Source organism: Lethenteron reissneri, chromosome 38 (assembly GCF_015708825.2).
Source record: "Lethenteron reissneri isolate LAM-NWPU_2019-01 chromosome 38, ASM1570882v1, whole genome shotgun sequence".
Taxonomy (NCBI): Eukaryota; Metazoa; Chordata; class Hyperoartia; order Petromyzontiformes; family Petromyzontidae; genus Lethenteron; species Lethenteron reissneri.
In genome coordinates, this window is record NC_083816.1 from 3,537,016 (window position 1) to 3,552,452 (window position 15,437).

Here is a 15,437-nt window from a genome sequence, read left to right on the forward strand (position 1 = left end):
CACCACTCTACACGGCCCAGACTGCACGGCACCACAACTACACTGCACATCCCTACACTGCACCGCCCACAACTACACTGCACCACCCCAAACTGCACCAACCCACAACTACACTGCCACCAGCCTATCCTGCACCACCCACAACTACACTGCCACCCACCCCATCCTGCACCACCCACAACTACACTGCCACCCACCCCATCCTGCACCACCCACAACTACACTGCCACCCACCCCATCCTGCACCACCCACAACTACACTGCCACCCACCCCATCCTGCACCACCCACAACTACACTGCCACCCACCCCATCCTGCACCACCCACAACTACACTGCCACCAACCCCATCCTGCACCACCCACAACTACACCGCCCCACGACTACACCGACCCCACGACTACACCGACCCCACGTCTACACCGACCCACGACGACCCCGACCCACGGCAACACCCACCCACAACTACACCGCCGCACAACTACACCGCCCCCACCGACCCACATCTACACCGCCCCACATCTACACCGACTCACAACGACCCCGACCCCACATCTACACCGCCCCACATCTACACCGACCCCACATCTACACCGACCCACGACACTGCCACCCACGCTGCACCGCCCCACGTGTTGCTGCCCTCCAATCTACAACCAATCACGCGCCACGCACCGCCGGGCACGGACCCTCGCCCCGCCCCCCCGCCCCCATTGGCCGCCGTGCCGGCTCAGCGTCCAATGAGAATTGGACGGCGAGGCCCGAGCTCGCACGCGATTGGACGCTGCTGGTTGCGACGTCACGTGGCTGGGTTAGAGAGTGCGCGCGCGCGCGCACGCCGAAGCGAGGGGCGGGGCTCGAGTGGTGGGGGGGGGAGACGATGTGGTCACGTGACGAGGAGCTGGAGGGGAGGGGCCACCCGGGGCCCACGAGACGAGAGGGAGGAGGAGGTCGAGGAGGAGTGATCGGGGCGAGTCGCGAGTGGGTCACTGACGAGCTGAGTGGGGAGCAAAGGTGGAGGTGGAGGAGGTGGTGGTGGTGACGAGGTGGAGGGCGAGTGGGCGAGAAGTGGGGCGAGCGGTGGGTCACAGGCGAGCATAGGAGGGAGGGAGAGAGGAGGAGGAGGAGACGAGGTGGGGTAGCGGTCGAGAAGGTTTGACAGGGGAGGAGGCAACGCAGACGCGGGTTGACGAGTGGGTGACGAGGGTAGGAGGAGGTGGAGGATGATGGGGTGGTAAGGGGGGAGGTGGTGACGTGACGAGGTGACAGGAGGAGCTGACGAGGTGGAGGAAGAGGAGGCGGCGCCTCTTCGTCTCCGTGGCTCCATGGCGGCAGACGACGGCAGCGTCCGGGTCAGCCTGAGGTAATAGCCGCATCGCGGCCGTGGTGCTGGGTGTACATGGTGATGGTGTCCGTGGTGCTGGGTGTACATGGTGATGGTGTCCGTGGTGATGGGTGTACATGGTGATGGTGTCCGTGGTGATGGGTGTACATGGTGCTGGTGGCATGGTGATGGGTGTCCGTGGTGCTGGAGGCCGTGGTGCTGGGGGCATGGTGCTGGGGGCTGTGGTGCTGGGTGTCCGTGGTGCTGGGTGCATGGAGTGTGAAGTTGATGGGTGTCCGTGGTGCTGGGTGCATGGAGTGTGAAGTTGATGGGTGGCCATGGTGCTGGGTGCATGGAGTGTGAAGTTGATGGGTGGCCATGGTGCTGGGTACATGGAGTGTGAAGTTGATGGGTGTCCGTGGTGCTGGGTGCATGGAGTGTGAAGTTGATGGGTGTCCGTGGTGCTGGGTGCATGGAGTGTGAAGTTGATGGGTGGCCGTGGTGCTGGGTGCATGGAGTGTGAAGTTGATGGGTGTCCGTGGTGCTGGGTGCATGGAGTGTGAAGTTGATGGGTGTTCATGGTGCTGGGTGCATGGAGTGTGAAGTTGATGGGTGTCCGTGGTGCTGGGTGCATGGAGTGTGAAGTTGATGGGTGTCCGTGGTGCTGGGTGCATGGAGTGTGAAGTTGATGGGTGTTCATGGTGCTGGGTGCATGGAGTGTGAAGTTGATGGGTATCCGTGGTGCTGGGTGCATGGAGTGTGAAGTTGATGGGTGTCCGTGGTGCTGGGTGCATGGAGTGTGAAGTTGATGGGTGTTCATGGTGCTGGGTGCATGGAGTGTGAAGTTGATGGGTGTCCGTGGTGCTGGGTGCATGGAGTGTGAAGTTGATGGGTGTCCGTGGTGCTGGGTGCATGGAGTGTGAAGTTGATGGGTGTTCATGGTGCTGGGTGCATGGAGTGTGAAGTTGATGGGTGTTCATGGTGCTGGGTGCATGGAGTGTGAAGTTGATGGGTGTCCGTGGTGCTGGGTGCATGGAGTGTGAAGTTGATGGGTGTTCATGGTGCTGGGTGCATGGAGTGTGAAGTTGATGGGTGTCCGTGGTGCTGGGTGCATGGAGTGTGAAGTTGATGGGTGTTCATGGTGCTGGGTGCATGGAGTGTGAAGTTGATGGGTGTCCGTGGTGCTGGGTGCATGGAGTGTGAAGTTGATGGGTGTCCGTGGTGCTGGGTGCATGGAGTGTGAAGTTGATGGGTGGCCGTGGTGCTGGGTGCATGGAGTGTGAAGTTGATGGGTGTCCGTGGTGCTGGGTGCATGGAGTGTGAAGTTGATGGGTGTTCATGGTGCTGGGTGCATGGAGTGTGAAGTTGATGGGTGTCCGTGGTGCTGGGTGCATGGAGTGTGAAGTTGATGGGTGTCCGTGGTGCTGGGTGCATGGAGTGTGAAGTTGATGGGTGTTCATGGTGCTGGGTGCATGGAGTGTGAAGTTGATGGGTATCCGTGGTACTGGGTGCATGGAGTGTGAAGTTGATGGGTGTCCGTGGTGCTGGGTGCATGGAGTGTGAAGTTGATGGGTGTTCATGGTGCAGGGTGCATGGAGTGTGAAGTTAATGGGTGTCCGTGGTGCTGGGTGCATGGAGTGTGAAGTTGATGGGTGTCCGTGGTGCTGGGTGCATGGAGTGTGAAGTTGATGGGTGTTCATGGTGCTGGGTGCATGGAGTGTGAAGTTGATGGGTGTTCATGGTGCTGGGTGCATGGAGTGTGAAGTTGATGGGTGTCCGTGGTGCTGGGTGCATGGAGTGTGAAGTTGATGGGTGTTCATGGTGCTGGGTGCATGGAGTGTGAAGTTGATGGGTGTCCGTGGTGCTGGGTGCATGGAGTGTGAAGTTGATGGGCGTTCATGGTGCTGGGTGCATGGAGTGTGAAGTTGATGGGTGTCCGTGGTGCTGGGTGCATGGAGTGTGAAGTTGATGGGTGTCCGTGGTGCTGGGTGCATGGAGTGTGAAGTTGATGGGTGTTCATGGTGCTGGGTGCATGGAGTGTGAAGTTGATGGGTATCCGTGGTGCTGGGTGCATGGAGTGTGAAGTTGATGGGTGTCCGTGGTGCTGGGTGCATGGAGTGTGAAGTTGATGGGTGTTCATGGTGCTGGGTGCATGGAGTGTGAAGTTGATGGGTGTCCGTGGTGCTGGGTGCATGGAGTGTGAAGTTGATGGGTGTCCGTGGTGCTGGGTGCATGGAGTGTGAAGTTGATGGGTGTTCATGGTGCTGGGTGCATGGAGTGTGAAGTTGATGGGTGTTCATGGTGCTGGGTGCATGGAGTGTGAAGTTGATGGGTGTCCGTGGTGCTGGGTGCATGGAGTGTGAAGTTGATGGGTGTTCATGGTGCTGGGTGCATGGAGTGTGAAGTTGATGGGTGTCCGTGGTGCTGGGTGCATGGAGTGTGAAGTTGATGGGTGTTCATGGTGCTGGGTGCATGGAGTGTGAAGTTGATGGGTGTCCGTGGTGCTGGGTGCATGGAGTGTGAAGTTGATGGGTGTCCGTGGTGCTGGGTGCATGGAGTGTGAAGTTGACGGGTGTCAATGGTGATGGGGGCATGGAGTGTGAAGTTGATGGGTGTCCGTGGTGCTGGGTGCATGGAGTGTGAAGTTGATGGGTGTTCATGGTGCTGGGTGCATGGAGTCTGAAGTTGATGGGTGTCCGTGGTGCTGGGTGCATGGAGTGTGAAGTTGATGGGTGTCCGTGGTGCTGGGTGCATGGAGTGTGAAGTTGACGGGTGTCAATGGTGATGGGGGCATGGAGTGTGAAGTTGATGGGTGTCCGTGGTGCTGGGTGCATGGAGTGTGAAGTTGATGGGTGTTCATGGTGCTGGGTGCATGGAGTGTGAAGTTGATGGGTGTCCGTGGTGCTGGGTGCATGGAGTCTGAAGTTGACGGGTGGCCATAGTGATTGGGGCATGGAGTGTGAAGTTGATGGGTGTCCGTGGTGCTGGGTGCATGGAGTGTGAAGTTGATGGGTGTTCATGGTGCTGGGTGCATGGAGTGTGAAGTTGACGGGTGGCCATGGTGATGGGGGCATGGAGTGTGAAGTTGATGGGTGTTCATGGTGCTGGGTGCATGGAGTGTGAAGTTGACGGGTGGCCATGGTGCTGGGTGCATGGAGTGTGAAGTTTACGGGTGTCCGTGGTGCTGGGGGCATGGAGTGTGAAGTTGATGGGTGTTCGTGGTGATGGGGGCATGGAGTGTGAAGTTGATGGGTGTCCGTGGGGATGGGTGCATGGAGTGTGAAGTTGATGGGTGGCCATGGTGCTGGGTGCATGGAGTGTGAAGTTGATGGGTGGCCGTGGTGCTGGGGGCATGGAGTGTGAAGTTGATGGGTGTCCGTGGTGCTGGGGGCATAGAGTGTGAAGTTGATGGGTGTCCGTGGTGCTGGGTGCATGGAGTGTGAAGTTGATGGGTGGCCGTGGTGCTGGGTGCATGGAGTGTGAAGTTGATGGGTGTCCGTGGTGCTGGGTGCATGGAGTGTGAAGTTGATGGGTGGCCGTGGTGCTGGGTGCATGGAGTGTGAAGTTGATGGGTGTCCGTGGTGCTGGGTGCATGGAGTGTGAAGTTGATGGGTGTCCATGGTGCTGGGTGCATGGAGTGTGAAGTTGATGGGTGTCCGTGGTGCTGGGTGCATGGAGTGTGAAGTTGACGGGTGGCCGTGGTGCTGGGTGCATGGAGTGTGAAGTTGATGGGTGTCCGTGGTGCTGGGTGCATGGAGTGTGAAGTTGATGGGTGTCCGTGGTGCTGGGTGCATGGAGTGTGAAGTTGACGGGTGGCCGTGGTGCTGGGTGCATGGAGTGTGAAGTTGATGGGTGTCCATGGTGCTGGGTGCATGGAGTGTGAAGTTGACGGGTGGCCGTGGTGCTGGGTGCATGGAGTGTGAAGTTGATGGGTGTCCGTGGTGCTGGGTGCATGGAGTGTGAAGTTGACGGGTGGCCGTGGTGCTGGGTGCATGGAGTGTGAAGTTGATGGGTGTCCGTGGTGCTGGGGGCATGGAGTGTGAAGTTGATGGGTGGCCGTGGTGCTGGGTGCATGGAGTGTGAAGTTGACGGGTGGCCGTGGTGCTGGGTGCAAGGAGTGTGAAGTTGATGGGTGTCCGTGGTGCTGGGTGCATGGAGTGTGAAGTTGATGAGTGTCCGTGGTGCTGGGTGCATGGAGTGTGAAGTTGATGGGTGGTCATGGTGCTGGGTGCATGGAGTGTGAAGTTGATGGGTGTCCGTGGTGCTGGGGGCATGGAGTGTGAAGTTGATGGGTGTCCGTGGTGCTGGGGGCATGGAGTGTGAAGTTGATGGGTGTCCATGGTGCTGGGTGCATGTAGTGTGAAGTTGATGGGTGTCCATGGTGATGGGTGCATGGAGTGTGAAGTTGACGGGTGGCCATGGTGATGGGGGCATGGAGTGTGAAGTTAACGGGTGGCCATGGTGATGGGTGCATGGAGTGTGAAGTTAACGGGTGGCCATGGTGATGGGTGCATGGAGTGTGAAGTTGATGGGTGTCCATGGTGATGGGGGCATGGAGTGTGAAGTTGATGGGTGTCCATGGTGATGGGTGCATGGAGTGTGAAGTTGACGGGTGGCCATGGTGATGGGTGCATGGAGTGTGAAGTTAACGGGTGGCCATGGTGATGGGTGCATGGAGTGTGAAGTTGATGGGTGTCCGTGGTGCTGGGGGCATGGAGTGTGAAGTTGATGGGTGTCCGTGGTGCTGGGGGCATGGAGTGTGAAGTTGATGGGTGTCCGTGGTGCTGGGGGCATGGAGTGTGAAGTTGATGGGTGGCCATGGTGCTGGGTGCATAGTGGATGACGTTGCTGGGTGTTCATGGTGCTGGCTTCTATGGTGCTGGGTTCTATGGTGTGAAGTTGATGGGTGTCCATGGTGTCACTTGTCCATGGTGCTGGGTGGGTGTCCATGGTTCTGTGGTGCTTTGGCTCAGACCCCACAGTACCCCCAGCATGCCGCCCCCTTGGACGCTGCCGCACTGCGCCCTAACCGCTGCCCTTGGCCCCGTGTCGGGGCCCTGGCGGGGCCGGTGAATTATTAATGCCATTCAAGCCGCCGCCACAATGTGGCCGAGAAAGTTTAGTTGGCAGGTGTCACCTTGACGATAGCCGGGATATGCACACTGGCGCACGTGTGTTGTACACACACGCACACACACAATATACACACACGCACGTGTCGATACGTACACACTTGCACGCACATGTGTTTGCGCGCGCGCACACTAAGCACACACACGTCGACATCGTACAAATACGTGTTGACACGCGTACACACAAACACGTGTACACATGCGCACACGCCAGAAACCCTGCCGCTTACAGTACACACTGTACACCACCCACACACACGCACGGCGTGGCCTATTGTGTACAGTGCGCGTGGTGCACAGCGCGAATGTTTCCAGGGCAGCCGTGGTTGTTCATGAGTGCGTGTACGTGTGTTGTGTGTGTTTGTGTATTAATGTGCTGCACAACATTGCATGTGTCGTACGTACACTCGCGTACGTGTTGTGAGCGTGTTGTGTATACAGTGCGCATGTGCGTGTGTGTGTGTGTTTACACACGCAAATGAACTCTACCTTAAATGAGTACCTGGTAGAGTGCGTTAAACATCATCAGTATGTGGAGCGACAAAGGCGACCAGCCGTGGTGCTGGCCACATTCACCACCTCCCCGAATGGCGTGTCGTGCCGGCCTTTAATCGGTGTTTGCTAACACTACCAGCAAGTTGCTACCAACGGACTGTTCAAAAGGGGTTTGTTTGTGGTGCAGTCTGTGTTTACGCACAACAACGCTTTAATCTCACGCTCACATAAACACCCTTTATACAGTAGGCAGTGGTATAAAGGTCGTCTCCATCACCCGTGTGGTCAGGAATAAACAGACACGCACACGAGTGTACACAGTCTCATAAATACACCAACACGCATTTACATGACGTGTAACCATAGCACTGTACGTGTAATCGATTCCCACTGAGCATACGATGCCGACCGTATTGGCCATTCGGACGAGCAGAAAGCACAAAAGTGCTCTGAATAAGGACCATTGCCCGAAACGTCTCATTCTAATATAACACACACGCGCAAGGGAGTGGTATTGACGCCCTTGTTGTGTGTTCTGTTAAGATGGCACATTGCTCCATAGGGACCCCCCCCCCCTCTCTCTGGTTCAGAGAGAGGGGGGAGAGGCACTACGTCTGCTCAGCCTCCTACATAATAAATGCCTTACGGTTTACTGTGCATTGTGTTGTGCCCATTGTGTTTGCTGTACTGTGTTCGCGGGTACAATTAACTCTCCCGAGCCTCGGGGGAAGATAGTGGTGCGTGTGTTTGTGTTCTGGAAACACGAGGAGCCGTGCTTTGCTACGTGCCCAGTGACTCCGAGCTCAAGTTCTGCTCACGGCCAATCACTGTGGCGAATATTTGAACCGGTGCTGGCCCTCCCCTCCAGCTGGTGTGACGTGTACACATTGCCATGGGGGAGACAAAGGCGGTCGGGTGTGGTGCTGGCCACCCACCCCCTCGTGTGGCGTGCCGGCCTTCATAGGTGCTCGCTTACATCACTTGCCCCAACAGTCTGTTAAGGCTTTACGTGGGGAAGGGGATCTTTATACACCCCTACCCATCATGTGTGCAGTACGTCTGTGTATGGATATTATGCATGTCCAGCATAATAAGTATGGCCACACAGATGTACATGTGTCAATGTACGCGATACACTGATGGATGGGGTAGCTCCCCGTGCTGTACCGGGGGAGGAGGGGGGGCGTCTTGGGCGAGTTATTTGACCATACTTCACCACGCTGTGTACTGTATGTACGTGTGTCCGGCCCTTGTGCTGTAGTGTATCTCTGCACGTTGCAGGGGAAGCAGTGGCTGTGGCCCTCTCGACACCACCACCACCACACAGACGCCCACGCCCGCGTGGCGGCGGTGATTAAGAGTGGGCATTAAACTGCTCTCCTCTAATTCCTCGCTCTTCATTGGCCGTGCGAAATCATCATCGCCAGGACCTTTTGCTCGAACGCGTTGGGGGTGGAGTTGGGGCTTATCACGAGCGAATTTAACGCGAGCGACGTCAGAACACCAGAGGCCTCCAGTTCCGGGTGGATTTCAGAATAGACTGAGATGCAGCGATGGGCGGGGGGTTGATGGGGGGGTTGTAGAAGAAGGGGGTTCAGGCGACGATGGCAAAGAGTCCCACCACATCCACCGCACGTGCGCACGTGCCGCGTTTCACTTCCTCCTGCGTACAGGCGGCCGGGTGGCTCAAGAGGTCAGAGCGCTGGAGGGTCGCCACCGCCGAGGTGCTGGGTTCTCGGGTCCAGCGAGCCGGTGGACTCAGCCTCAGTCGTCACTGACTCGCGTGGAGAACTGTAGGCTCGCACAAGAGACTCCGAGACTCGCGTAGACCAAGCTGTGGTCAAACCGGGTTCTCCGAGTGTCGTAAGTTGATGGTCACCAGTGACTTACACAGAGAGCCATGGACTCGCATATAAACCCAAAGAATCAAACCGGGTTCTCGAAATTAATGAGTTGATGCTCTTTGCCCAGACACCGATGACTGCACAAAAAATTAAACCCATTGCAAGAAGTGCTATGGATACAGTGAACACGTAGGCTTTGGCTCATCAGCTTGATTGCTCTGAGACTGGAGCTTATTGTTTTGACTGTCACGTGATGAACGTTAACCGTCAGTGAAAGGACATATGGTGGGGAAGCCATCTCGGAGGTAACTCTACGATGTCCTCTAACGTGCAGCGTTCGCTAAACACAACGCGCGCGTGGTGTTGATCTGCGAGATACCCGACTGGGTTCGTTGTGTCGTGGCGTGACGCCGGTTGCCCAGTCACGATGGTGTTGCGGAAAAAAACGACGAAAATATGTTCCTATAAAATGCCCTTGCGTGTCAAGTGCCGCTCTCGGAACAAAAGCCGTGAGCTCATGGCCATCCGTCCGCACTCGAGGTGCAGAGACGGGACAACTCGTGAGAACGGGCAGATGAAGGTTGTGACTCAACCATCTGAAAGGATTGCACATCAAGGGCAATTTCAACATGTGCAGGCTATTAATTAGGCTCAGTTGGTTTTAATTAAACAGCGCCTCTAATTAGGTTAGAGCTGGTGGAGTGTGAATTACCTGTGTGTTACGGAGATTTTGGGCACGCGTTTTGAGTATTCTCTCCGGCTAGGAACTGCGTTGGGTTTTTTTTTTAACTCATAGTGACGCAGCGTGCGTTGAAAGGGGCTCTGTGACGGCCACTGTGTGTGCGTGGTGGTTAATCAATATCATAACTCTTGACTCACAATTGCATTTTGGGGTCAGATCGCGTAAGTAAAATGTGCGTCGTAAATGTCTGTCCACTGCCTGCCGATGCTGGCTGTCACGACCGGCGAAACGTCTGCACTCAATTGTTAAACGTGAATGGGTGCTCTCCAGCAGCACTGATAAATTGGCAGCGTTTGTTTATGTGACAACTTTATATTGATCAGTTGTGTCAGGTCCCCACCTGACACAACGCACATTTTTACTTGTGAGTGATAATATCGTCCATAATACAGGTTTTTTTTTGGGTTAGAACGCGTAAATTTCTAAATGTGTCGTTAAACCCACCACCACTTGACACAGCCAATTAGTAAGGTTTGTCACGTAAACAGAACGCGCCAATTCTTTACCAGTACAGCAAAACCACAACATTTACAAACTTGAGCACAACGTTTCGCCAGTAATTACAACCAGCTTCTTCATCAGGCGACAGGCGGTTGCACAGGGTCCACTTAACCCATACGTGCGTCCGATCGCACAGGAACCCGCTTCCGTGTCGAGAGGCAGACTCACGGCCGCCACCTTCGTCGTGACGGGGACACACACGTCGCGATGCCAGCGGGTTGCTGGCGACGAGGATGCATGGGGCCGATAAGGCAGGCGGTAATTTTTGCGGTTCGCCTAAACTGATTTCCCGTATTTCCAGCCGAGCGCTACGGCGGTGATAAGCGCTTGTTTTAAAACGGCGAGCGCGCGGGCGTTCAGTCACGGCACACCGAACGTGACGAAAATAAACTTGCGAGTGGCTTGTGGTTAAAATAGCCCCTGCTATTATAAATCTGCTGGCGGACCCTCACAGCCGCGTTCTTTGTTTATCCTGTAATCGGTGCGCGGGGCGGGTAGAGCGCTTGGAGTGTTTATTCTCTCGCTCTAGGAAGATGACTGTCTCTTATCATCGTTATTATTATTATTGTGGCACAAGAAAGTGGAGAGCGTGCTTGCGATGCTTCTGCGTCGCACGCCGCGGCTGTCAGGGAATCCGGCTGCTCGTGCCACTGCGTCTGCGGGTGGGGAAGTGCAGCGTGAAGCAAAGTGCTCTTGCAAAATATCGCGGCCAGGACTTTGGCGGGTGGGTTGCATCAGTGCAATCATCTGAAATATCAAGTTTATCATCGCTGTGTTTCACTGCAGCCTCTACGCGTGGCCAAGTCCACGTCACGGAGCTAAGGTTGGCTAAGTACGGTGCGAAAGAAGTTCAACAGACATACAAAGCAGCGACTCCTCTACTGTCCTCCGGCGAGTTGCCGGTGGCGCTGGAGTTTGGCCCAGACACCCAACTCTTGAACAAACTCTACGTGGACACGTCCTCATCTCAAACGGAAGACCACCCTCATGAAGTGTCCCGTGCGCTCCTTACCCCGCTACACACGTAGACACACACGCATCTGATGGCGTTGTATCAGATAATTCTCTGGTTCGGTTTTTGGAGCGATGCGGTGCATGCAGTAGACGGCTGTGAGGCTTGTGTGTGAGGCTTGTGTGTGAGGCAGGGTGCGAGGCGGCAGGGTTCGAGGTGGCAGGGTGTGAAGGGGCAGACCGTGAGGCGGCTGGGTGTGAGGCTGGGTGCGAGGGGGCTGGGTGCGAGGGGGCTGGGTGTGAGGCTGGGTGCGAGAGGGCTGGGTGCGAGGGGGCTGGGTGTGAGGCTGGGTGCAAAGGGGCTGGGTGCGAGGGGGCTGGGTGTGAGGCTGGGTGTGAGGCTGGGTGTGAGGGGGCTGGGTGTGAGGCTGGGTGCAAGGGAGCTGGGTGTGAGGCTGGGTGCGAAGGGGCTGGGTGCGAGGGGGCTGGGTGTGAGGCTGGGTGTGAGGCTGGGTGCGAGGGGGCTGGGTGTGAGGGGGCTGGGTGCGAGGGGGCTGGGTGTGAGGGGGCTGGGTGCGAAGGGGCTGGGTGTGAGCCAACGGCGCCTGACGCGCTCAACATCGCTACGGACTGATAAACAGTTGCGTAGGCCACACACTCGAGCTGTCAGGAGTAGTGATGGGATACGTTGGGGGCTGATGGGATGGGCTAAAAGGCGGGGAATGGAAGTGCGTTATCGGGCGCGGTGCACGTGGTGGTGTATTGGCGTGACCTGTGGCTGCGGTGCAGAATCACGCTGCCCTGAAACGCAGCGCTGCAGCAAATTGGAAACCCCGCCCCTGGTAAAGTTTCCCCACTGTTGCCAAACATTTGTCACGATAAAGACAAGAGATTCCTCCGCGTAACTTTAACGGACCCTTTGGGCACGTGCTGTTAGCGAGCATCTGTGAGGGCCAGCACGGCGCAATTTTGGGGGGTGGTGTGGCTGGCACCACACCCTTTGTATCTCCAGCGGTGATGTTTTACACACCGCACCAGGTGGTCGTTTACATCGATCGAGGGGGGAGGCCCGAGTACGACGCAGATTTTCGTGAGCGATGTTGGTGCCCGCGAGCGGGAAGCGAACTCGGGCCACCAGGTTTGTATCGCAGTGCGCTGACCACTGCACTACCACTCCCTGTGCGTTGGCGCACACATTAACACGCAATGACGCAGATGTTAAGACACACAGTGAGGAGGCCGGATGGCTCGGAGGAGGGAGCACCGACCCGGCACCACTTTCGAGATCCTGGTACTGAACCCAGGCAGCCGCCTACGGTTAAACTGGTTTCTCGAGTCCAGGGAGCCGAATCGCCTCATCCTGGTCACCGATGACTGGCACAACAAAACCGACACGTTTCATTTGTTCTGTATTTAACCTCGCCTAAAATTCCAGCCGTGAGAATTAAATATTGCGGTTTGACTGTCATGAGACAAAAACTTACTCGGTCGTAGAGCGAGCAAGCAGGTGGTAAAGTGTCGCCCCCCACTGTGTAGACCAGAGGCTCCTTGTAGAAGGTTTCTCGGCGGTAGTTACGTGATACCCACTTGTGTGGGACCGTTGTCTAACGCTCGGGGTTGCACTGTTCCACGTGAGAGATCCGTATATATACGAGATGGCACCGATAGCGCCGTCGGAGTAAAATTAGCGGGTGAAATTTTAAATCCCCCTCGCACACACTCTCTCATCGCCATGCCCAGTAAATCCGCAAAGCCAATTGTGAGTGGCCGCCCCACGCTGGGGGTGGAGTGGCGGTTTGCGACCAGCGACCGGCAGGATTGTTTGTGATGGTGGCCTCAGGCCCGTGTCCTCTGTGCGTCTCACACGGGGTGGCACCGGTGCCCCGGCGAGGTGGGGAGCACTGGCTCACGCTCCATCTGCTCGAAAAGCTGCTCCTCGTCACCCCCCCCCCCACCTCCCCCCATCGCGCTGCACTGATTGACGCTGCGTCATCTGACGGGGAGGGCCCCTGCGGCTCGGCGATTACGTCTTGACTCATCCTGCAGTGCTAGTGAACCGTGGTGGGAGGTGGGGGTGGAGGTAGCAGTGCAGATAGCTTAGATCTGTAATGGAGCCTTGTGACTTTATCCACTGTCCCCCACAGAGCTTGGTCTTTAAGCAGTGGACCCCCCCCCGCCCCTTATACTATATTCAGGGCACTCCCCCCACCCCCTCTCCCGGATCCTAAAATCTTCTTCTTTCGTCTGGCGTTTGAAGAAAGCAGCAGCGTTGGCAGGGCTACGGTTGTATTGTTAATGTTGTAGCCACGCCACGGCATCCGGGGCGGTGGCGGAGTGGAAGAGTCCGTGTGTTGCATTGGGCCTGTTCTGAAGACGGGGGGGGGGGAGAAATAATCGTCACAGTCAAAGTGAGGTCCTGGAGCTCAAATGAGCATGGACGTATTGGTGCTCATCTCCCGTTTACAGCACTGCAGAGATCGTGGAGGAATTTCCGCATGCCTACGACAGGGGACGAGCTATTCGTGATAACAACCATTTGATATCAGCAAAAAGTGGTGCTTATTTTATCGATCCCAGAGGGTGCCAAGACGACGGGCCAAGTTAACCTCCAAACGGGAACGCGAGCCACGCCGCCTTCAGTGCCGTCAACGAATGCGCCCCGCAGCGTAAACCCAGCAGCAGCTGGGGCCACGTGGTGACCAAGAGAGGGCAGCACAGCAAGCGGGCTGACGCACCAGTCCGTGCGGCCTTTTCGCGCGCGCACGCACGGTGCGGTTTTCCTCCAGACCAACTCCGGTTTCCTTCCGCGTGCAAAAATATAAGACTTGACCCAAATATCTCGATGCTTGAGCCTCCAGAGAGAGAGATAGAGAGTTTCGAGGCCTAGCGAGCCTCTTCTGGAGGAATAAAAGGCAGCGCTATTATATTTAGACGGCGGAGACGCGCGGCGTATGCGGTGCGACACCACGGCGGTGCCAGCTCCGCCCCCCGGCCCCCACCCTCTGGTGTCGTGCGCCTGTCCCGTCACCTCTAGCTCATGCAGTGACAGGGCAGCAGGAGGAGGGAGGAGGAGGCCAGATGCCGGACGGACGTATGTTGCCCTGCCCGTGTGTGCGCACTGTACCTGTGTGTGCACGCGGGGGCCATCGCGAGGTCAGGGTTCGCGAGGTCAGGGCTCACGGGGGTCAGCTGATGCCCCCTGGATAGACGCTCACTTCGTCCTCCCTCCCCCTCTCCTTACAGGTGCTGCCCAGTTCATAGTAACAAAGACAAAGATTCCCCGTTTAGCCTTTAACAGGCTGTTGGAGCAAGTGCTGTGAGTGAGCACCTACGAAGGCCGGCACGGCACACGAAGAGTTGGTTGGTCAACACCACACCCAGCCGCCTTTGGCTCCCCAGTGCTGATGTTAACACACCGTATCAGGAACTCGTTTCAGGCTGAGTTGACCTATGGGAGACCCAAGATCAGTTGGGGTTGATAGGGAAGTGTGCTAACCACCGCGCTGCCATTCTCCGTTAATAACAAAGATTCTAAATGGCCACACACACGTGCGCACATCTCCTTTAGTAGGCCAACTCCTCATCCTCCACCTGCTCTTCTTACAGCCGCCGCCTCATTCTACGAGGGCCGCACGTGCACACATCTCCAGTAGGCCCGTGGCGATGGCGCCGCCGATCCTAGCAACTCGGAGTAGCTTGGCCCGACGCACCGAGCGTGCACCAGTTAAGTGTACCTACAATCGGTGTGGGCTTTCAATCCCAGTGTGACGTCATGTGACGTGTGCTGATGTTACGGAGCGCGATCACCGCTCGTTGCAGAGGTTGGCGGTTCGAGCCCGGCAGGCCGCCATGGTTAATACTGCTGCATGAGTATGAACTGTAAAATACCAAGATGCGCCCTCCAATTCACTCACAGTGGGCGTTAGAGGTCCCGTGACATCATCCGAAGAAGAGTAGGCCATTGTGTGCCGGCGGTGCCGCGGTCCAGATTTGCCAAATATAACCCGGCACATTCGTCATTTGGGAACCACCCCTGATAACCTGGGTTATAAGAGTTGTGTGTTTTTATACGAAAACTTGGCAGGAGCCTCCTGCAAAACGAGTCTTGAGGCTTTCCTGGGTAAACAGTGTACTGATAGCATAGCAGCATTACCTTCTAATATGTACATGTGGTCACTAATCTGGGCCTCTCCAGGTCTCTGACCTTTTCATATTGCTCTTATTTCACTAATTTCTTGGTTACTGTCCTCTCGCCGTGATCCTATGCTAAGCTATCTGTGGTCCCACTAATCCGCATCTCTTTGTGTCTCGGAGAGTCTTGTCTTTCGGTCGGCTCGATTGCTGCTCAGAGAACATTTGCGGGATGGTCTGTGACCGGGCGGGAGCTTGAGCCATGGACCTGTTCTTATGCATTGCCCACTGTAAATCGTTACTGCTGAGTTTAGCCAC

The 15,437-nt window shown here is 56.5% G+C and overlaps 1 protein-coding gene across 6 annotated transcripts in view; it reads left to right on the plus strand.

Moving 5' to 3' along the window:
• Positions 1-1,026: 1,026 nt before the first annotated feature.
• KIF21A (kinesin family member 21A) overlaps positions 1,027-15,437 on the plus strand; it is a 63,322-nt gene continuing 48,911 nt past the window's right edge. For 2 of the 6 annotated variants that reach the window (XM_061567164.1, XM_061567162.1), the window contains exon 1: positions 1,030-1,362. In XM_061567164.1, coding sequence (XP_061423148.1) covers positions 1,325-1,362 — 38 coding nt within the window. In that variant the 5' untranslated portion in view covers positions 1,030-1,324. Of the gene's footprint in view, positions 1,363-15,437 lie in introns of all 6 variants that reach the window. The other 4 variants (XM_061567163.1, XM_061567161.1, XM_061567165.1 and 1 more) reach the window with 4 other exon arrangements.